The 23,615-nt window shown below is 53.7% G+C and overlaps 1 protein-coding gene across 9 annotated transcripts in view; it reads right to left on the reverse strand.

Annotated features, from left to right (window-relative positions):
- Positions 1-20,665: 20,665 nt before the first annotated feature.
- The window catches only part of LOC137593041 (pre-B-cell leukemia transcription factor 3), a 55,026-nt gene continuing 52,076 nt past the window's right edge, over positions 20,666-23,615 (reverse strand). For 4 of the 9 annotated variants that reach the window (XM_068311616.1, XM_068311619.1, XM_068311617.1 and 1 more), the window contains 3 exons: positions 23,301-23,413; positions 22,689-22,778; positions 20,666-21,395 (listed from right to left, as the gene is read on the reverse strand). In XM_068311616.1, the coding sequence (XP_068167717.1) occupies positions 21,303-21,395; positions 22,689-22,778; positions 23,301-23,413 (296 nt within the window). In that variant the 3' untranslated portion in view covers positions 20,666-21,302. The remainder of the gene's footprint in view (positions 21,396-22,688; positions 22,779-23,300; positions 23,414-23,615) is intronic. The other 5 variants (XM_068311621.1, XM_068311622.1, XM_068311623.1 and 2 more) reach the window with 2 other exon arrangements.

Here is a 23,615-nt window from a genome sequence, read left to right on the forward strand (position 1 = left end):
TAGTGGCCAGCGTCCACGCAGCCCCCTCCCCCCTCCACAGGGAACCACCGAAGAGGTTATTAGAGTTGGTCCTGGGGGAGCGTTAATACCTGAGCCCTTGTTCAGACATGCAAATAATCTAATTCAAGGTCCAGCTAATGAACAACTCAGCTCCAGCAAAGATAGAGGGGCTCAATAATCAGCTGGGGGGGGCACCTATGATACACCAATGTCACCCGCGTGGGGGGGCTCAGAAATTAACAAAACAACCTTGTGTGGTAAAGAGAAACCGCTTCAAGCGAAAGTACAACGATTAATACCATCCGGCCGCATTCCAATTATTACAGGTACACAAGCTCCGCCCCCTGGCTCACAGCATCCAGCAGAGTTCTGGGTCAGCTCCGCCTACTGGGGGTCAGATGATTGACAGCTCCTGCTGTTTGTTGTTCAAGGGGGCGAGGGGGCGTGGCTCAGAGCAGCCCCACCGCCTCGCCATAGCGACACCCCCCCCCCCGGATGGCGGGTTACAATGTCAAGCCGATCAGCCAATAGCAGACAAGTTTCTGCTCGGGGGGGGGGGGTCGCTGACCCTCAGCGATGACATCATCATCGGGACCCAATCAGCATCAATCAGGGTCTGAAACAGGAAGCATTCAAATACCTGCTCCTCCACCGATCGATCTGATCAATCAGAATCATTGATAACTGATCAACGGGTCCTGAACCCAGGGAGCCAATCAGAAGCCAGTTTGTCCTGACTGCTGCGTCTTCATCCGCCACTCAAACTAGTCCCGGTAAGAAGTGTTTACGTAAACATCCTGAGGCCTTGTTTTGTTTACCTCTGGGATAAACAAATAAACACGTCGATGTTTACAAACTCACACCAAATAAACATCCAATGTTTACATTTCCTGTAAATAAAACCTTGAAACAACTTTTTATTTATTCAAACCTGGAGACGCATTTCCACGGTAACCAGGAGGAGGAAACATCGTTCATGTTGGGATGTTGTGATGGTTTAAGGTGATTGTTTAGTTCCTTCACACTAGTAATCCATTACTGATTACTAGTTACCTGTTAGTAACCTGGGCGTCGAGGAGCGACGTTAAGTCAGAAAATAACCGTTTTTATTTAAAACTGACGAAAAGTCGGACCCAGAAACACAGCGTCTGATTGGCTATGAGGTCACACAGGATATGACATCATCATCCTCAGAGGATGAGGTCAGAATAATAAACCAATGACGCGACACCGACCGTTTCTGATATATAATCAATCCTTGGATGTATTGATTCGAGAGTAAAAACTTCACAGACCATAAACAACGCAGTGAAGCGGTCGTCGGTTTGTTGGCGCCACCGGCCGCCGTCGCCAGCCGTGTTCTTCTACAGGGGTTAATTAAAGCGTAGCGTAAACGTGTTGTACGGCGCGTCTCCTCCAATCACTCTTTTTAATCGCTTTGCAGCGGCCAGAAAATCAAGTATTCATGAAGATGGAGGAAGACGATCCAGTGAACCCGATTTAATTGGTGCAAATGAAAACGATCCATCTCCAGCGTGTGTCCATCCATCGGCCGTCGCCGCGCCGTCGCCACGCCGACGCCCGTCCTGCACCTTAATTACAATTATCGTTTTAAATGCAAAACTTGTCAGCGGTTTCTGATTTAAGGCCGCCCCGACGCGCCGCTGCCTCCATGCGCCACTGTCCCGACGCAGCGCATCGCTCTGGTGTGGCTCACGTTCTCGTGCCCCCCCCCCCGTCTGCATACACTGTTTATGCAGCGTCCAGTAATGATTCCACATTAAAGCAAACGACGACACCGCGACTCGTGATTGGGGACAAGGTGAAGGCTCCGCCCTCACCTTCCATCCCCGCCCCCTCCCACCTGATCTGCTGAGCTCAGGTGTTTCCACAGGGCGTCGCCCGCGCTTATTTTATCATCAAACTGGATCTCGCCGTTTCCCCTCGACGGCAGGAAGTTGAAGCGACTCAACATTTCACAGCTGACACCGGCGCCGCTGCCGCGGGACACAGGCGTCAATCGCTGCTGTAACACGCCGCTCTAACACGCCGCTCTAGCACGCCGCTCTAACACGTCGCTCTAACACGCCGCTCTAACACGTCGCTCTAACACGCCGCTCTAGCACGCCGCTCTAACACGCCGCTCTAACACGCCGCTCTAACACGCCGCTCTAACACGCCGCTCTAGCACGCCGCTCTAACACGCCGCTCTAACACGCCGCTCTAACACGCCGCTCTAACACGCCGCTCTAACACGCCGCTCTAACACGCCACTCGAACACGCCGCTCGAACACGCCGCTCGAACACGCCGCTCTAGCACGCAGCTCTAGCACGCCGCTCTAGCACGCCGCTCTAGCGTGCAGCTCTAGCACGCCGCTCTAGCACGCCGCTCTAACAGGTCGCTCTAACACGCCGCTCTAGCACACCGTTCTAGCACGCCGCTCTAGCACGTCGCTCTAGCACACCGTTCTAGCACGCCGCTCTAGCACGTCGCTCTAGCACGCCGCTCTAGCACACCGTTCTAACACGCCGCTCTAGCACGTCGCTCTAGCACGCCGCTCTAGCACACCGTTCTAACACGTCGCTCTAACACGCCGCTCTAACAGGTCGCTCTAACACGCCGCTCTAACAGGTCGCTCTAACACGCCGGTCTAACACGTCGCTCTAACACGCCGCTCTAACACGTCGCTCTAACACGTCGCTCTAACACGCCGCTCTAACACGTCGCTCTAACCCGCCGCTCTAACACGCCGCTCTAACACGCCGCTCTAACCCGCCGCTCTAACACGCCGCTCTAACACGTCGCTCTAACACGCCGCTCTAACACGCCGCTCTAGCACGCCGCTCTAACACGCCGCTCTAACACGCCGCTCTAACACGCCGCTCTAACACGCCGCTCTAGCACGCCGCTCTAACACGCCGCTCTAACACGCCGCTCTAACACGCCGCTCTAACACGCCGCTCTAACACGCCGCTCTAACACGCCGCTCTAACACGCCGCTCGAACACGCCGCTCGAACACGCCGCTCGAACACGCCGCTCTAGCACGCAGCTCTAGCACGCCGCTCTAGCACGCCGCTCTAGCGTGCAGCTCTAGCACGCCGCTCTAGCACGCCGCTCTAACAGGTCGCTCTAACACGCCGCTCTAGCACACCGTTCTAGCACGCCGCTCTAGCACGTCGCTCTAGCACGCCGCTCTAGCACACCGTTCTAACACGTCGCTCTAACACGCCGCTCTAACAGGTCGCTCTAACACGCCGCTCTAACACGCCGCTCTAACACGCCGCTCTAACACGCCGCTCTAGCACGCCGCTCTAACACGCCGCTCTAACACGCCGCTCTAACACGCCGCTCGAACACGCCGCTCGAACACGCCGCTCGAACGCGCCGCTCTAACGCGCCGCTCTAGCACGCAGCTCTAGCACGCCGCTCTAGCACGCCGCTCTAGCGTGCAGCTCTAGCACGCCGCTCTAGCACGCCGCTCTAACAGGTCGCTCTAACACGCCGCTCTAGCACGCCGCTCTAACAGGTCGCTCTAACACGCCGCTCTAGCACACCGTTCTAGCACGCCGCTCTAGCACGTCGCTCTAGCACGCCGCTCTAGCACACCGTTCTAACACGCCGCTCTAACACGCCGCTCTAGCACGTCGCTCTAACACGCCGCTCTAACACGCCGCTCTAACAGGTCGCTCTAACACGCCGCTCTAACAGGTCGCTCTAACACGCCGCTCTAACAGGTCGCTCTAACACGCCGCTCTAACACGCCGCTCTAGCACGTCGCTCTAACACGCCGCTCTAACACGCCGCTCTAGCACGTCGCTCTAACACGCCGCTCTAGCACGTCGCTCTAACACGCCGCTCTAACAGGTCGCTCTAACACGCCGCTCTAACCCGCCGCTCTAACACGTCGCTCTAGCACGTCGCTCTAACACGCCGCTCTAGCACGTCGCTCTAACACGCCGCTCTAACACGTCGCTCTAGCACGTCGCTCTAACACGCCGCTCTAACACGTCGCTCTAGCACGTCGCTCTAACACGCCGCTCTAGCACGTCGCTCTAACACGCCGCTCTAACACGCCGCTCTAACACGCCGCTCTAACAGGTCGCTCTAACACGCCGCTCTAACAGGTCACTCTAACACGCCGCTCTAACACGCCGCTCTAACACGCCGCTCTAACACGCCGCTCTAACACGCCGCTCTAACAGGTCGCTCTAACACGCCGCTCTAACACGCCGCTCTAGCACGTCGCTCTAACACGCCGCTCTAGCACACCGTTCTAGCACGCCGCTCTAGCACGTCGCTCTAGCACGCCGCTCTAACACGCCGCTCTAACACGTCGCTCTAACACGCCGCTCTAACACGCCGCTCTAACAAGCCGCTCTAACACGCCGCTCTAACACGCCGCTCTAACACGCCGCTTGTGTCATCAACTGTATTCTCTTTGAGGGGGGGCGCTCCCTCCACCCGGTAAAGCGGCGCCGGTGCTTTAGGGGACTGCTGGTCCGTTTCCGCCGTGCCCCAAATAAAGGTGGATGTTCTTCATCCATCAGCGGCGGCGCGGAGGGCCGAGCCGTCATAAATCCACTCGGGGGGGTGGGGGGGCAATCTTCATGAAAGAAGAAAACGATAGCCGCGGTGCCCCATCCCCCACCCAGAGCCCCCCAGCCCCGCCTCACCCTTTACCCCAGGAGCCGAAGCACCTTCGCTCCCTATCCCCCCCCCATGGGTAAGCAGGTAATCATGAGCTGTCACAGAAAGGTGACCCATTAATGTGATGGATACGCGCTGAAAAACAAATGGTGTGAAGCGCCGCGCCGCTGTCCTCAGCGCCGCTGTCCTTACTGCACCTTGGCCTTTTGTTCTGTCATATCCATCCACCGCGGGCCTCATTACCCCGCTGCTCTACACCGCCAGGCAGCGCCAGGGTCACGCCCCCGCTGACTGGCCCCCCCACAGGACTCTGGGTAAACAGGAAGAGGGGCGGCCCCTGGAGCCCAGACAGCGAACATCAACCTGGTCTGAACAGGCAACCCCCCCATCAGGGTCCATCAGGGGCCCCGACACCTCTGAAGCATGGAGGCCACGCCTCTGAAGCATGGAGGCCACGCCCCCTGACCCATCTGAAGCATGGAGGCCACGCCCCCTGACGCCTCTGAAGCATAGAGGCCACGCCCATCAGGGGCCCGCCTAACCTGCTAAACTTTAGCATAGAGAACTAGCTGGTTGTTAGCATAGAGAACTAGCTGGTTGTTAGCATAGAGAACTAGCTGGTTGTTAGCATAGAGAACTAGCTGGTTGTTAGCATAGAGAACTAGCTGTTCGTTAGCATAGAGAACTAGCTCGTTGGTCACCATGGTAACGGGAAACATCCCCCATCCTTTGCGTCTCCGGTCGTCCGGAGCCGCTCACCCTCTTACCTGTGGTCGGGTTCAGGTAATCAATAACATATTGATACGTTGTAATGATGTGATGCTGTTTGGCCGGGTTACCGTGGCGACGGTAGCCCCTCCCCCATCACCTGGGGGCTGTTTCTGAGGCGTTGGAGGCTATTTCTTCATCTGCAAGGTCAGAGCCTGTGTTTAATAAACGCCGCCACTTCAGATCCCGACTTTACAGAAAACTTGGGGCGGCGATAGATCACGGTTGCCTAGACGATGGCAGGTCACATGGTGCTAATGGGGGCGGGACACGGCCGGCGTGTGAACAGCAGCAGGAATCGATGAGCGGCGTGTGAATGTGTGTGGACTCCTAAACGGCTCCCGGCGAACTGAAGACGAGCACTTAGACTCACAAAGAGCTGCAAGGTCAGGAGGGGGGGGCTCACCCGTTTGTCCATTACACCCCCCCCCGGTCAAGTGCCTGTTAAAGACTGGGGCGAGTTCTACTGCCAGGACCTGTGAGCCCCGTAGTTACCGTTAATCACCAATTAAAATATGTTCTGGATTACAATCAATGGCCGGGGGGCGGGTGGGGGTTATTGGGGGGGGGCCTCTGGACATGTGGGCCAAAGTTAATGATTGATGATCCCAGAGGGAAGCGTCCAGCGTGTGGGCAGAGGGATGATCGGCGGCCGGATCATCCAGTACAGGACGCTGACAGGACCCCCCCACCCCACCTGACCCCCCCGGCGGACCCTCAGATGGAATGCTGGAGACTCTATTAAGGACAGTGGTTACGGGCCACAGACTAATCTACGATGACAAACTGGAGGTGTCCTGTTATTTCCAGAGCGCTGATGGATGGACCCCCCCCCCCGGCCGCGGCCCCCCCACGCTGTCATGTCACAGCGGAGCAGGAACAGATTGAGACCAGCTGACAGCAGATTGATGCTCCGCCCCCGTCCCTCTCCTCTAAAACCCACACAATCAGGCCATTAGCCCCCCCATTAGCCTTTACAGCGCTAGCTGTCCCCCCAGACTCACCCTGGGGGGGGTCGTCACTGATGCTAATGCTAAGTGCTACTGCTCACTCACCTAGTATTGCTTACATCACTTCCTCCAGTGATGCAAACATCTTTTTCTGATGCCCCTCCCCCATCCATCATGAGCTGTGACATCACAGAAACGCTCCTCCTCTTCCTCAGTAGCACCTCCCTGTTGGATGAGTCTCAACACTGATTGGCTCTCCCACCACAGCATCACAGGGCTTCACGTCCGAGCCTGAGGTCTGGTGGCCCCCCCTGCCCCCCAGTGAGACGTCTGGTTTGATCTTCCTCTGAAAACACCCCCCTAAAGGAGGGCCGATGCCCAGCAGAGTATTTACAGGATGAGAAAGAGGGTGGGACTGGAGGCGGAGCTGGAGGCGGAGCTGGAGGCGGAGCTGGAGGCGGAGCTGGAGGCGGAGCTGGAGGCGGAGCTGGAGGCGGAGCTAGTCATCAGATCTTTTCCTGAACCTCCTCTGGACTTTTTGTGCTTTAGATGGAAAAACTTGATGCAGATCAGAGAAAAAGAACTGAATTCACATCTTCATCTTCATCACATCTTCATCTTCATCACATCTTCATCTTCATCACATCTTCATCTCATCTTCATCACATCTTCATCTTCATCTTCGTCACGTCTTCATCTCATCTTCATCTCATCTTCATCACGTCTTCATCTCATCTTCATCTCATCTTCATCTCATCTTCATCACGTCTTCATCACATCTTCATCACATCTTCATCTTCATCTTCGTCACGTCTTCATCTCATCTTCATCTCATCTTCATCACGTCTTCATCTCATCTTCATCTCATCTTCATCACATCTTCATCTCATCTTCATCACATCTTCATCTCATCTTCATCACATCTTCATCTCATCTTCATCTCATCTTCATCTCATCTTCATCTCATCTTCATCACGTCTTCATCACATCTTCATCTCATCTTCATCTCATCTTCATCTCATCTTCATCACGTCTTCATCACGTCTTCATCACATCTTCATCTTCATCACATCTTCATCTTCATCACGTCTTCATCACATCTTCATCTCATCTCATCTTCATCCTGTAGTTGTTTTTGACCATCGTCTTCATCTCTGCTGAACCCTCAGCCATTAATGAAGGACCGGAGCCCCCCCCAGGAGGCGCCACTGACAGTCTTCCTCTGTGGTGCCCCCCCCCCCCGCCCAGTGACGCTGACAGTCTTCCTCTGTAGGCGCCAGTGCCCCCCCCTCCCCCGGTGACCGTCCGGCTGTAATGCACCTGGTGAAGGACACCCGGGGGGGGGGCTATCACCGACACAATCTCCCAGCGCCTTAATAACTTGGAGAGCGGTCAGCGCCCCCCCCCTTTAATAACGCTCCTGTCAGCTCACCCACACCACACAATTGTCTCGTTGGAATTCTTTATGGCGGGGGCCAAAGGACTGTTGATGGCACTGGAATAAAGCCGCCATCGCCCCCCCCTCCACCAGCACCCCCCCCTCTAAATGGCTTTCCAGGACGTTTTTATCTGCGGCTCAAACAAACCGGTTTTGCCGCGCCCTCCGCTTTAAAGTCAGCGCCGCCTCTTTGAGGGGGTGGAGCCGCATGTAAGCTCCGCCCAATCATCAAGGAGACGCGGCGGCGTCACGCCGCTGCCGTCCTTATCGTTATGCAAATATTTGATGATCCGTGGAGGACGACCGTGGCGTGTTCACCGGCGGCACACGCGTGAACAGGAAGCTCCAGCTGAGGGCGTTAGCGTGTGGAAATCGTCCCGCTACACGCGGCGGCGGCGCTAACGACGCGCTGATGCGTCTCAGATCAGACGCCCCCGCTGCTTCCTGGTCATCACTGCCTGCTAGCGCTGATTAGCATAATGAGCTAGCATTAGTTATTCATGTGATGTGCGGCGCCGGGGGGGGTCAGGGCTCTGCCCCCGTCTAATAACCTGCGTTAAATATTAACGCCCAACGCGCGCCTGATTTACACGCCTCTCATCCCGCCGTTAACCCCCCCCCCCATTAGCAGGACCCGGGTAAATACACGGTGTGCTGGAACGGCTTTGATCTGGGGGGGGCATGAGGCCCGTGTGAACAGCGGCGGTAGCATCTTCATTAGGAGGCAGAGGTTAGCTTAGCATCCCGCTAGCTGGGTGGGGGTGGGGGGGCTGTGGAGCCTCAGGAGGTCATTAGGGGGTCATGAGGTCACCAGTGGCCTCACTCGTGCCCCCTGGCGTGATGACATCCTTCACATGTCAGCGGTCGCCGCGGCGGCGCGAGCTAACAGGAACTAGCGATGCGGCTCCGCCCCCCCGTCTGCGTCTTCTCCAGGTTTTAACGAGCGACGTTACATCTGAGGAGGAAGAGCTGCATCCTGGGAAATATGAAGGCCCGCCCTGCCCCCCCAGGTCCCATCAGGCCTCATCTTCACAAACCGGACTCATTCCCGTCAGATGATGGGGGGGTCGTGCAGGTGGGGGCGAACGGGAACACGGCCGCTGGATCTCGGCCGCGTTCCAATTGGATCGGGCCTCTAACGGCCCCTCCCACTCCGGCGGCAAGTGGGGACGCGATTCATCACGGCGTCCCGGTAGGACGTCGCTAGGGCTAATGAACTGCAGAACCCCCCCCCCCCCCCCCCGTGATGGAACTACTTCCCTTCATTCCTGTTTTTAATTCGCTCCTTAAGAAAAGTGGCGGCGGCGAATTGTTAGCGGCGGTTGGGGGGGGGGGGTCAGGAGGTAAAACCAGTTCAGGTCGAGGCCTGAAGGCTGAGGGTCGGGACAAGAAATAAATATAGAGGGGGGGGGCAAACAGGACCAGACTAGTTCTGAGAGGCGGGGCTTCAAGGAGGAGGAGCTCAGTCTGACCCGCCTCCTGTCTCTGATGTCATGTGACTCCAGTAGCTCATCAGTGATCAATTCAAACAGGTCTGACCCCAGGGGCTGCTGCTGCACACATCATCACTGAGGCACGGCCAGCGATGACACGCCTGGACGGGGCCCCCACCGGCCCACCGGGGCCCCCACCGGCCCACCGGGGCCCCCACCGGCCCACCGGGGCCCCCACCGGCCCACCCGCCCACCTACCGGGGCCCCCACCAGCCCGCCTCGGCCCCAGGGCCGCCTCATCCAATCTGAACGCATCAGGCGCCCGGGCTCCAATCACGCCCGGCCCCGCCCCCCCAGAGGAAGACTCCCGGTGTCGCCCCCGAGGGGCCGGGGGCGCGGCAGGATCCACCTCTAACCCCCCCCACCCCCCCGTGAAGGCGATGTGTTTATTTAGCGTGTCCTAGCTAGTGCGGCGGTAATAGCCTGTCGAGGCGGAGATGGAGTCCCGTGGCGTTCCATCGATGGAGGATAATGGCTTCCTGTGGGGGGGGGGCCACGTAATTAGGGGAGCGTGAACAACGCTCCCCATAAAGGAGACTAATTAAAACAGTTCAGCTTTACAGCGTCTCAAACACGACAATAAAATAACAAGAGGGCCCCGATGGGCTCCGGGCGGGGCCGGCGGTGGGCGGGGCCGGTGGCGGGCGGGGCCGGCGGCGAGGGGCGTTCGCTCTGAGCAGAAAAACACAATCAGACAAATAAACGGCGACGACGCGAAGCTGATCTGGTTCCTGAACGGCGGCGAAGAAACATCAGAGCAGGAAACAGGAAACAGGAAACAGGAAACAGGAAGTGGACCCATCCGTCAGCTGAGACACACCCACACCTGTTGGAGCTCCGCCTCCTGCTCCTCCTCCAGGAAACAGAGACGCTCATTGCCCCGGAGCTCCGCCTCCTGCTCTTCCTCGTCAAGGTGATCTGAGGGGGCGGGGCCTCCAGTCTGCTGTGTTTCCTTCAGTCTGAACGGACGCCATGAAGGTGACTCCTGGAGCGCCGCCCGGCGCCGGCGCGGTGTGTCCCCAGCAGCCGCTGCGCTGCAGCTAGCCAGAGGCTAACGCCGAGCACCAACGCTGTCCCCCAGCCCCCCTCTATTAAAATGAGGTCATCAGCGACGGTCCCACCGTCATACATCATCGCTGCCCCCGCCCCCCAGGCCTCATTATACCATATATGGTCAACACACCATTAGCATGCAGGCAGCACGACGCTAACAGTGGCAAGAACACACACTTGTATGTGTGTGTGTATGTGTCTGCTATAGGTTAGCATCACGCTGCTATAGGTTAGCATCACGCTGCAACATCACGCTGCTATAGGTTAGCATCACGCTGCTATAGGTTAACATCATGCTGCTGTAGGTTAGCATCATGCTGCTATAGGTTAGCATCACGCTGCTATGGGTTAGCATCATGCTGCTGTAGGTTAGCATCATGCTGCTATAGGTTAGCCTCATGCTGCTGTAGGTTAGCATCATGCTGCTATAGGTTAGCATCATGCTGCTATAGGTTAGCATCATGCTGCTGTAGGTTAGCATCATGCTGCTATAGGTTAGCCTCATGCTGCTGTAGGTTAGCATCCTGCTGCCATTCGTGCCACCGGTTTCATCGGGTTACTCCCACACGCTAAATTAGCATCTTGTGCTAGCAGGACTCTTGGCTAACGCCGTCTGAGACAGGAAGCACATCATGGCGGACCGCATCCCCGTTAGAACCTGATCTTTGATCATCTCCTCTGATTGGACCTAAAGTATTGATCAGCATCCATCAGCTGATCGGGTGTCTCAGCGGGGCGGGGTCACAACCAGCGACCCCCCCCTCCAGAAGCGGCTCCTGGTCCACAAACAGGAGCGTTCCATTCCGGATAAAACATTGCTTTATTTGAGCGGCGCTGTGATCCAATCTATTTCCTGCAGGAGCTTCTTCCTGTGGTGAAATGGGGTTTGTATTGACGAGCCGGGGTTTGTATTGATGAGCCGGGCCTCGTATTGATTTCCCATCATTCCTGGTGTGGACATTTTCTGGTCTATTATACTACAGTCGCAGCCAATTCCCCCCGCAGCCCCACAGACCAGCTATGGACGGCCTGACCTTGGCAATATGGAGATAATGAAATATCCTTAATGACCCCCCCCCCCACAAGAGTCAGTGTGGGGGGGTCACGGCCCGACTGGAGCTGCAGCGACTTTAACTGGTCACTATTACTGGTTAATGGAAGCATTACAGCCCACAAACCACAGCCGCTGGTTTACACGGGGGGGGGGGGGCGGTGTGTGTGTGTGTGTGTGTGTGTGTGTGTGTGTGTGTGTGTGTGTGTGTGTCTGTGTGTGTGCATCAGCTTCACACTGTTTCCAATAAAGGATCAATATAAAATGTTTACATCCAATCACTGAATCGTAAACTGTTTACTGTTATATAAATAAGAACACAAGCTAGCGGCGGCGTTAGCGACCCCCCCATCTGTTAGCATAGTGCTAGCATTAGCAAAGCTAACGCGCTACAGCAGCCGGTCGGTGTCTGACTTCCTTTTTGCTCCTGATGCTCCTTGAAATGCTAGAATTAAAGTGATTGATTGGCGGCTAATCAATCGGGTATTGATCAGCTGCTCCGTCCGAACGTTCAGATCCACCTGGAGAACCGGAGTCACACTGGTTCTGCCCGTTTATACCGGCTGGTTCTGTTTCAGTTGTTTCCAGTGGTCGTGGTGACGCCTTCAGGCGTGACACGCCCCCCGGTGGTGTGGAGGCGCGGCGCCGGAGCGTTTCCGTGGCGGCGGGCGGGGCCGATCATTACTGGCGCGTCAGGCTGACAGTCGCTCCAGAGCTGCTCGCCGCTAGCAGCCGATAATCATCCCGGAGCAAAGCAACAATGGAGTCGCCGCTGCGCCGCTGTCTTCAAACGCGCCGCTGTCTTCAAACGCGCCGCTGTCTTCAAATGCGCCGCACTTCAAACACAAAGGCGGGCGTCGCCTTTGATGCCTTTGTCTGAAAATGAGTTTTGCTCTGTGGTGTTTAAACCCCGCCCCCGCCGCCGGAGCGCGTGAGGAACACTTGAACATGAAACGAGCAGCTGTGTCGTGAGGCTCCGCCTCTGCCGCGGCGCCGCTGCACTGTGGAGCCTCGTAGCGTTCTAATCGTTAGCTAGAAGCTAAGCGAGCGGCGGAGGTTCGCCGCCAGCATGGCCGCCCAGTAACGACCAGAATCACCACCGATCAGCGGTGACGCCACGAAGGAGGGAGGAAGTCGCCGCTCCTCCCCATCAGGACGGCGCCGGAGGCGGGGCTTCAGCCCGGTTGGGTTCCATCATGGAATCCTCATCCAACCTGATCAAAATGGAACCCGGCCCCCCCGGCCCCTCCCCGTATCGACACGCTCCGGATCGGAGGATGGTGCGTCGCCGCGGCGACATGCTTCCAGCGCGCCTCAGATTGATGATGCGCGGCGGCGGGGGCTCTCCAGGAACCATTAGTAAGGCTGACACCCCCACATCAGATTTTAAAAAATTTCCCAGTAATCTTTGTGATTTATGGGGGCGTGTCCAGGTTGGTCGGGACGGTTCCAGATTGATCACATCCTGGTTAGAATTATTAATGATTTCCAATTTGTAAATCCGTGCTGCGTTCAGGAGCCGCGTGGAAACGCCAACGCCTCGTCTGGCGCCGGCGCGTCGCCCCCGGAGCGTGATGACTTCATCCGCACCTGAACACGGATTCCCCTCCTCGCTGCCTCCTTTGCTCCGCCTCCTCTCCTCCGTGGGCGTCGCGTGTTCTTCCACACGCGTCACCTGTCGGTTAGCGTTTCCGCGCCGCGTCGGCGTGACAGCTGTACGTTAGCATCTTCCTCAGCGCTGACGAGGAGCTAGCGTCGTCATCACTCTGCCAACATGGCCGCCGCGTTGACGCGCGGCTTCCTGACGTGTTCGCCGCCGCAGACGAGAGTCGGGGCGACACGCGGCGTGTTCACGCCGTGACCTCATCACAACACGCGTGACACGTTTGCTGAACGGAGCAACTCCGTCAGGAGCAGTCAGAGCAGATGTTCTCGTGGGGGGGGGCGAGCCACAATGGCGTCATCCTGGGTGGGAGGTGGGGGCTGCCTGCTCGCGTTTCCCCCTTGAAGAAGAGGAGCCCCCTTCCTTCGCCCCCCTCCTGCCGTCCGGCGTCGGGGGCCGCGGCCCGTCACCATGACAACCAGCGGCCCCGACAGCCACGCTAATGAGGGCTGACGTGGGGCCGGCAGGGGGGGTCCCGTAGACCCGGACTCGGCCTGACGGTAATGGATTCCTGCGGCCGGGGAGTCGGACCCCAAAGACCCGGATGGAGATGGTGATGATTGGTCCAACAAGGCCCCGCCTCCTTCCGCACCAATCAGAGCTGAGATTTTATTTCTTTATTTCTGTTTCAACTGGTTTCTGTGAGGCGGCGACGGCGGCGACGGTTCCATCCGTACCGTCAGTCCATTGGAGGATCCGGTTACCTGTGAGGGGGGGGGGGCTTAATTGCTCCCAGTCTGACGATTTATTCGACCTCCAACGGCTCATGTTTTTCATTTGTGTGGCGGCCAACTTCCTGTCTGGAGCCAGACGGGCGCCGTCGGCGTCCGACGCATCCGACGCCATCCAGCGGAAACCCCCCCGAGATCGGATTCCACTGCAGCTTTTAATCCTCCGCCACTCTGAACGTCTCCTGGATTATAATCCAGATAAACGCGGCGCCGCTCTTCCTCATGCTCAGTTTTCATTGGCCGAGCCTCCAGGGGGAGGGGACAGGAAGTCACTCAGCTGACCCACCTGCCATTAGCGAGATGAATTAGCGGGGGCTGCGCCAGTGACACCGGCTACAGAGGGAAATGATCCCGGTGCCTCCCCGACCCGGACTCCCAGACTCCAGCAGGAGGCAGGCGGGGGCCACAGGGGCCCCCAGGGGCCCGACCGGCTACACAAACAAGATACGCGTTTTGTGAGGCTGCCGTTGTGTGGAGGAGCGATAGCGCTTCGCTCCGGCCCAACAATAAATTATGCAGCTCCTGGAGCTCAGAGCAGCGCCGTGGCAACGCCTAGGGGCGGAGCCGACAGAGATGACATCACAGACGTGTGACCTCCACCAGCACCGATAAAAAGAAAGCCTTCATCCGTTTGTCTTCCTGTTAGCGACGCTCGCTATTCGTAGGCTCGTGGGGTGTGACGCCGGAGGTGATGACATCACACCAGTGGGCGGGGCTGACGGGTGATGAGGCGCGTCACGTGACTCGCCGCGGCGAGAGGAAACCGTTCGACGGTGGCGGTTCTGCTCTGAATCATGGGAGGCCCACAGCTGTCTTGATAAATAGTTCCTCCAGGCGGGGGGGGGGGGTGCTCCCTGACACCGGAGGTCACATGACCTTGTTGTCGGGCGGAGACTAATGCGATGTGAAGCGTCAACTTATTACCCCCAAACTCCACGGCGGCGCCGCGCCGAGGTGGAACACGGCAAGGTGAACGTAGAAAGGTCGTGAGGAGGCGACGCCAGCAAACGAGGGGGGCAGTGGCGGCGGTGGGGGGAGGGGCCGGTGACACTAAGTGGGGCTCGTCGGCGGCGCCGAGGTTCCGCTCCTCAATGGGAGCCGTAATTGGCTACGAACGCGAGACGCCGCCGAGTCGGAGGAAGAGGATGTTTGTCTGTTTGGGGGGGGCGAAATAATGCAGTAATACCCCCCCGGCGGAGCGGCGGCTCCTGCCAGGAGTCGCTTCGGCGCCGCCGCCGCCAGACGAGAACATGTGATCAGGACCAAGACGGGGACCCCGCAGTAACAGTCTGCAGATGGCGGGACACGCCCCAGCCGTCGACGCCGTGTGAAACACGAGACGCGAGGCGTCGCCGCGGCGACAGGCCCATCCCACCGCAGGCCGACGACACCCGCTACGCGCGTAGCCATTAGCCACCAGGGGGAGGGGTCAGGACAGGTATCAGCTGACCTGGTCCTCTCAGGATTCGTCTCATTGGCTGCATGCATCCAAAGCCCCGCCCCCCAATCAGGAAGAAGTCGACAACAGGATCAGTGTTTGTGAGGTCAGAAGGTCAAACAGGAGGAAGATCGATTGGATCTTATTGGTGTTTATGTTTGTTTCATTGTTGTTTGGTATTTATTGTTATTATAGGTGTTTGTTGTTTTGTTGTTGTTTGTGTTCTTTGGGGTCACTGACGTTCGTTTCCATCGGGTTTTAAATCCAAACTTTTTAAACTTTGTCTCATTCTTGTGTTTTCATCTTTAATAATCTCTCAGGTGGGTTTTGGGTGTTATTATTTTAATCATTAACAGGTACAAATCGTTCTGGACCTGGTCCAGAACCGGGTCCAGAACCGGGTCCAGAACCGGGTCCAGAACCGGGTCCAGAACCGGGGCCAGAACCGGGGCCAGAACCGGCGCCAGCTGCAGGGGGAACCCCAGACCCCAGGGACAAACGTCATCGTACCGTCAGTCCAGACGAGGTTCTGATCGTCTGACAGCGGCGGATCGGATCCCCGTGGAGACCTGATCCAGATGGTCCCGCTGGAGACCCCCCCCTCAGAGAAACCCACCCACAGAGGAGAACCCCCCCCCACCTAAAACACCACACGACACCCAGGTTGAACTGAGCTGAACCACAGACGGGTTCCTATGAGCAGACTGAGATCAGGTGTGGAATCCAGCCAGGTGTGTGTAGCCACGCCCACCACACACACACACACACACACACACACACACACACAGACACACACACACACACAGACACACAGACACACACACACACACACCTGAACCAGGTGACCTGGATCTGCTCGTCAGGTTTGATTAGGGCACAGACTAATACCTGGATTCAATGAACGAGCCCTAAAGTCAATAAATAAATAGTAAATAAAGGTAAAAATGTTTGTTTGTCCCTCATTGTTTGTTTACTGTAGATTAAACTGAATAAACATAAAATGTTTGTTTCAAATAATAAATAATAAATAATAAAAAGTGTTTCTGTGCATCTGAACAAGAACAGGAGAAATAGTTAGTTAGTTAGTTAGTTAGTTAGTTAGTGATTAAATTAGTTAGTGATTAAATTAGTGATTTGGTTAGTGATGAATTAGGAGTTATTGAATTAGTGACCGAATTTGTTTTAAAGTGATTTGATTAATTTATTTAATTTAATTTTAAATTAAATAAATTAAGTTAGAAATGATTGAATTAGTGATTGAATAAGTTAGTGAGTTATTGAATTAGTTAATTAGTGATTTAATTAGTTTGTTAGTGAGTTAGTTGTTTAGTCAGTGAGTCAGGTAGTTATTTAGTTAGTTAGTTAGTTAGTTAGTTAGTTAGTTTGTCAGATCAAAATGTTTTCAGTTTATAAAGTTCTCAAGCAGAACAAAGAACAGTCTGGATCCTGATCCAGATCCAGATCCTGATCCAGATCAGCACCAACATTTATCTCTAGGACCTGTATGCTGGGTCCGTCTTTGTTAGTTTGCTGCTAAAAACAAAAAACAAACAAACAAACAAACAAACAAACAATCCGAGCCAATCACACAACCTCCTCAGTGGCCGTGAAGCTGAACCCCTCTCCCTGAGGCACACCTTCCTTTTCTAATCAGAGCTGTAACGGAGCTGACCTCCTCAGGAGCCTGATGGGAAACCTGGAGCTCCTCACTCCCTGAGCAACACCTAGCACAGGTAGCCCATCAGGAGCAATGCATTATGGGTCTGAAATGGTCCAGAACACTGCTACCAGCTTGCTGCTAATATACAGATTAATTCAGCTAAAACGCGCTAACTTTCTGAGCTGACAACAACAGTATTAATATTAATATATTAATATTAATATATTAATATTAATATATTAATATTAATATATTAATATTAATGTATTAATATTAATATATTAATATTAATAACAAAAGTATACCAATAATAATAACAATAATAATAATAACAATAATAACAATAATAATAATAATAATACAGACAAAAATGGGGCTCTGCTTAGGAAAAACATTTTTTTGTGTTGTGATAAAATCTGGTTTTGTTTCTTGAGCAAAACAGATTTAAAATAAACACGACTCTTCATACATGACAACATTTGACTTTGTTATCGCGCAGTGTGTGTGTGTGTGTGTGTGTATGTGTCTGTGTGTGTGTGTGTGTGTGTGTGTGTGTGTGTGTGTTCTGTTTTTAGACATTCTCTACATGTATTTTTTGACGTGTTTCACAAATGCTGCGCTGCTTCCTGACACTCACAGGTAAACCAAACACCTGTCTCCTGTCACAAACTTTAACGTCCCGGCGCTACGAGGAGCCGGCGCTACGAGGAGCCGGCGCTACGAGGAGCCGGCGCTACGAGGAGCCGGCGCTACGAGGAGCCGGCGCTACGAGGAGCCGGCGCCACTTCACACGACGACTGTAACGCAATCCGTCAGCGTGGAAACGGCTGAATGGGTGGAAATGAAATTGAAAATGAACTCCTAAAGACGGAGGGGGGGCGGGGTCAGGTGTTAATTAACTTGACTGCTCGCCGCTCAGAGGCCATCAGGACTCAGCTCTTAATGGAAGCAGAGCCGCCGCCGCGTCGGAGCAGGAAGTCCCGCTCCATTATCCCCCCGCTCCGTAAATCACACCAACCCTTCACTGCTCCGTCTGCGCGGATCAGCGAGCGCCGAACAAACGCCGTTCACAGGAACCGGTCAGAACCGGTCAGAACAGAGGTGTCAGAACCAGAACCAGAACCGACAGCAGCCGCTAACATTTAACCGCTAATGACAATAAAGTTCTACTGAGATGACTTAAGGCAAACAGGGAGGTCGTGACCTATTACACCTGTGACATCACAGCACCTAGGGGGCGGTCCGTAGGGGGCGGTCTGTAGCTGTGACCACGACACATGAAAAAAGAACTTTAAAGTGAATTTAGACTTTTTGGTTTAGTGGGCGGAGCAGGGGGAGGAGCCAGACGATGCCCTCTAATGTCTGTTTTCTTTACATGCATTTATTAAGGATTTCTAACCATATAACTATTTCTATATGATTAATAATATCTATAATATAGAAGCTCTGAGGGGAGGTTGGAGTATAAATACATGAACATTATTATTATTATTGACTGAGATAATTTATTACATCACACATGTTAGATTACAGACGAGCCTGGAATTCATTCGTGTTTCATTCCCTTTGAATGTAAACAGCCTGTTTTAAAGCGGCGCTCTGTGACCAATGAGCTGCGAGCCATAAATCACATCATCCTACATTTAATTTAATATGAACTCTCCTCTAATAATATAAATGATATCTTTCTCTAATTTAATTGGCACTAGCTTTGTGCATATTGCTAATATAACTCTGCATTTCCATATTTAATGGGGCGTGCTCCTCGTGGTGAATTTTACTTAGAGAATGTCGTCTCAAACGACCCGGAGAAAAACCTCCAACCAGAACCTCAGAAAATCCAACTTCTTTATTTCAGAGGTTCTGAGGCCAATTTCACTTCTGAGCGTCGAATCATCTCCACAAAATGTTTCATTTGTGAAAGGAAAAGGAACAAAAACGGAGCGGCGCCGATCCCCCGACTCTTCAGCGGCGTCGCCATGGCGACCGCGGGCACGGCATTCTGAAGGTTTAACATTTAACGACTCCAGCGGCGAAAAGTTCTTCTGATTCAAAGACAAACTGTTAAATAACGGTGTGTGTGTGAGGCGTCGGGCGAGGATCGGATGCGGTCGGATGCAGGATTAAACCAACATGGCCGACAGCAGCGCCGCCGTCGGCTGCAACGGTATTTCAGGAGGAAGACGGCGATGAAGAGCTCTGCTGGGAAACGAGGATAAATGGACGTCAGTCTCCGAGTGGGATTGGAACCAATGATCCATTAAGGCTGCCTCTCCACACACACACACACACACACACACACACACACACACACACACACACACACACACACACACACACACACACACACACACACACACACACTCAAAACAGGCGAATTACAAGTGGCTGACATTTCAGTTAATTGCTCAGTAGCTGCAAACCAGGTTAAGTCTTCCTCAGCTCCTGTCTACAAGGGGGGGTCAGCCTGAGGGGCAGAAAGGGAACAGCGTAAAGGCTGCAGTTGTAGTTTCATCTTAACACAGGTGAAATGTGTGTGTGTGGGGGGGGGTATTGAACATTCACGTTTTCTAGTTTAATTTATTTTGTAATCAGGAGAAAAGAAATAAAAACAGATTCCTGAGGAAAATTATTGTCAATATTATTGTTAGAATTATTATTGCTGCTATTATTACTATTATTACTATTATTATTATTATCATTATTATAATTTTTAAAATCATAATTAGTATTGTTATTATTATTACTACTATTGTTATTATTACTATTGTGATATTGTTATATTTTTATTTTAATTACATTATTTTCTTATTGTTCTATCATTATTACTATTATATTATTTTTTGTTATTAGTTTTTATTATTTTTATGTTTTATTACTAATATTATTACTACTATTGTTATGAGTTATATTATTTTGTTATTACATATTGTCATCATTATTATTATTACTATCAATATTTGTTATTAATTTTATATTTTATCATTATTATTACTACTGTTATTATTACTGTTACATTGTTATTTCTGTTATTATATGTTATTATCATTACAATTAATAAAAGACAAACAAACAAACAGACGGACACGGGGGAGGACATCCACCCCGGGTGGAGTTATCTGAGAGCAGAAACCCGCTGACGCCCCTGAAACGGACCAATCAGAGGACAGGTGAATAAATGTGTTGTGAATTATTTACCAGCAGTGACTCAGATAAACACCTGGTTCCTCTGTCATCAGCAGTTTATGGCTTTCATTTATATGAACCTGTGTGCATCGGATTCACCGGGGGGGGGGGGGGGGGGTGAGGAGGAGGAGGAGGAGGAAGGAAAGGAAGCAGATGGACAGAAAACAGGAAGTGATGTCATGAAAGCAAAAGGTTTTATTCATGTTGAAATTACACAACTACCACAAGGAAGACTTTTCAGTCCGGGGGTGTCGTCTGGTTAGAAAGTAACACTAAACATCTTTAATACGTTAGAACCACGTCCACAAATCATCGTCATGACGTCCAGTTTCAGAACCACACATATAGAAAAGAGAAGAAGGACCCTGTTGGAGGAGCCACGCCCTCACTGAGGAGCCACGCCCTCACTGAGGAGCCACGCCCTCACACCTCGCTCACGGGCCTTTTTTTGCATGATTTAGTAACAAGATGAGAACATTCAAAATGTTTTATTCCTTATTTACAACAGTTTCACTGTTTGGTGTTAATTCATCTTCCCCCCCCCCTCCCCTCCCGCCCCACCCCCCCTCGTAAAAGCCACAGACACCCTTCCCCCCATCCCCCCATCCATTTCTCACGGTATTAATATCGTTATCATTTTTTCTTTTTGTCGTTTTAAGTGGTCATTTTATTAAAAGATTAAAATATACATTAGATTACATAGAGATGAGTTTACAGCCTGACGAGGTCAAAGGTCAAAGGAAAGGTCAAAAGGAAAGGTCAAAGGAGAGGTCAAAGGAGAGGTCAAAGGAGAGGTGTGCAGGTTGAATGGGGGGGTGCTGTTCAGAGGTAGTCGCTGACTCTAAGCTACGGAAACAGATGATTGGTTGGTGGCCTGATGAGGTAATAAAGCTGTGTGCTGATTGGTGGATGATAATTACTCTTATATTATGTACAGGTTTCCTGTGTCACTGGGCCAATAGGAAGGATCTAGTGTGGGGGGGCGGGGCTGGTAATAAGCAGTACAAAAATGTTTACATATGTACATCCGACATCGAACTATAAAAGTTGGCGTCACGGTGGAGTCACCCCCGCTTCCTGCTGCACGCCGCCACACAAACGCAACCCAGTTACACGACGGGGGGGGGAGGGTGTCGACCCAGAAGAGAGGACAGGTGGTTCTGAGTGGGAGGGGAACCTGTGGGCGGAGCGTCGTGTGGGGGGCGGGGCTTCAGAGCGGATCAGTTGGAGGTATCGGAGTGCACACTTCCTGGTCCTTCTGTCGGAGAGATCCCGGAGGATGGGGTGGGGGCGTCCTGCCAGCCGCCGTTAGCCTGGACACAGAGGGGACAGGGTGAGACGTGACCCCCCAGCACCCGATCAGACAGTCCTGATGTGTCAGCAAGCTGGTTAGCACGCTAACGCTACAGCAGCGTCAGCACATGTGTCCGCTGTCCCTCCACCAATGGGAGCGCTCTCTGTCGCCAGTCAGGAGGGGGGGGGGGCAGCGGGGTGAGGCGAGGTGAGGCGGGGGGAGCTGAGTGGAAGCGACAGGACGGGGGCTCCTGCAGCCGGTCTCCACCAGCCTGACGTGGCTCCAGGCGCCAGCTAGCCTTTACCGGAACCTTCACGTCACGCCGGAGCTAAAGGTTAGGCTACGCTAATGCGCTAATGCAGCCGCGACGCGGTCAGGGACTGTCGTTACAGACAGGCCTACCAGGCTACTAGGCTACAGCAGCAGGGCTCACAGCTACAGGGCTAACAGCTGCACGGCTAACAGCAGTATGGCTAACAGCTACTGCTAACAGCAGTAGGGCTAACAGCTACAGCTAACAGCTATGGCTAACAGCTGTAGGGCTAACAGCTACAGGGCTAATAGCTGTAAGGCTAACAGCTGTAGGGCTAACAGCTGTAGGGCTAACAGCTGTAGGGCTAACAGCTGTAGGGCTAACAGCTGTAGGGCTAACAGCTGTAGGGCTAACAGCTACAGGGCTAACAGCTTTAGGGCTAACAGCTGTAGGGCTAACAGCTGTAGGGCTAACAGCTGTAGGGCTAACAGCTTTAGGGCTAACAGCTGTAGGGCTAACAGCTGTAGGGCTAACAGCTGTTCGTCTCCTGACTGACTCAAGTGGAATTTTCATTGAATTCCGTGTTTTAAAAGGTCAGAGGTTATAACTCATTATAAGCAGTCAGGAGATGCTCGAGTCCTTATAGACATGAATAACGTCTGATGAAGATCAGACAGTTATGAAGCCACAGAGCATCAGGTCAGTCGTTAGAGGGGTGAGTGGGCGGGGGGGGGCTCCTCATACCACGTCTCTGATCATCACAATTAATCTTTACTCTGACAGCCCCAGATTAGCTCCAGATTAGCTCCAGATTAGCCCCAGATTAGCTCCAGATTTTGCTCTGCTGTCCTGAAGGGCTTCACATCAAGGACCGTAGATAAATGATGGGGGGGCGGGGTTTCAGACGATCACATGATCACGTTTAATCCCAGGGATTAGGAAACTCCTCTGGAGCATGTCACCAGCGCTGAAGGAAAGATTCAGACAGTTCTTTACCTGACACCCCCTCCCCAGTGAGGCAGGGACATCACCCCCCCCCCAGAGGTCCCGCCCACTTACATTCAGGCTGTGTTGACTGTACATGGCGGCTCCCCCCAGAGCATCATTGTATCCTGCCGTCTGACTGATAACATGGCGCAGGGTATCCACCTGGGGGGGGACAGACAGGGGGGGACAGGGTGGTGAGCTGGGTGTCGGCGAGAGGGACGCTAGCTGAACATGCTAACTGAAGCAACAGATGCTAACAGGAGCCTGGATGGGCTAGCATGCTCTAAGCTATGGCTGTTGTCAGTTAGCTTCTGCCGGCCGCCGCCGTGGGGGGGCGTGGCCTGTCGCCGTGGTGGGGGGGCTAAGCTAGGATGGAGGACGTCGACACACCAGAACAGGATGGGACAGAGGAACACACACAGAACCAGAACCCCCAACCAACCCAAGAGTTCAAGTCAAAGCCAAATGCATCTAGATCGCCATGGCGACGGGGGCGGGGTCATATTTTGGTTGCCAAAATATTCCATCCAGAGCGAAATCGTGGTGGGACACGCGGCTCGATGGAGGCTAGCGCTTCGGTTTGGCGTTTGGTCGTGCTTCAGACGCACTGTGGATGGCTCAGAACACAGGCAACACACGGACAGCTGCGCCGGGTCAGGAAGCGTCCCTCAGGGGGGGCCCTACCTGTGACTGCACATTGGCTCCGACTTGGGCCCCTTGGTAAGAATCCCCATTCAGACTCTGCATGCTCAAGAACATGTCCCCCGAGTTCGGGAGGTTAAAAGAACCCGAAGAACCTGGAAAGGGAGGATGTAAGCAGTACATGAGAAGGCTCTAACACACACACACACACACACACACACACACACACACACACACACACACACACACACACACACACACACATATACACACACATACACACACACACACACACACACACACACACACACACACACACACACACACACATATACACACACATACACACACACACAC

The sequence above is a fragment of the Antennarius striatus genome, chromosome 3, assembly GCF_040054535.1.
Source record: "Antennarius striatus isolate MH-2024 chromosome 3, ASM4005453v1, whole genome shotgun sequence".
NCBI classification, from domain to species: domain Eukaryota; kingdom Metazoa; phylum Chordata; class Actinopteri; order Lophiiformes; family Antennariidae; genus Antennarius; species Antennarius striatus.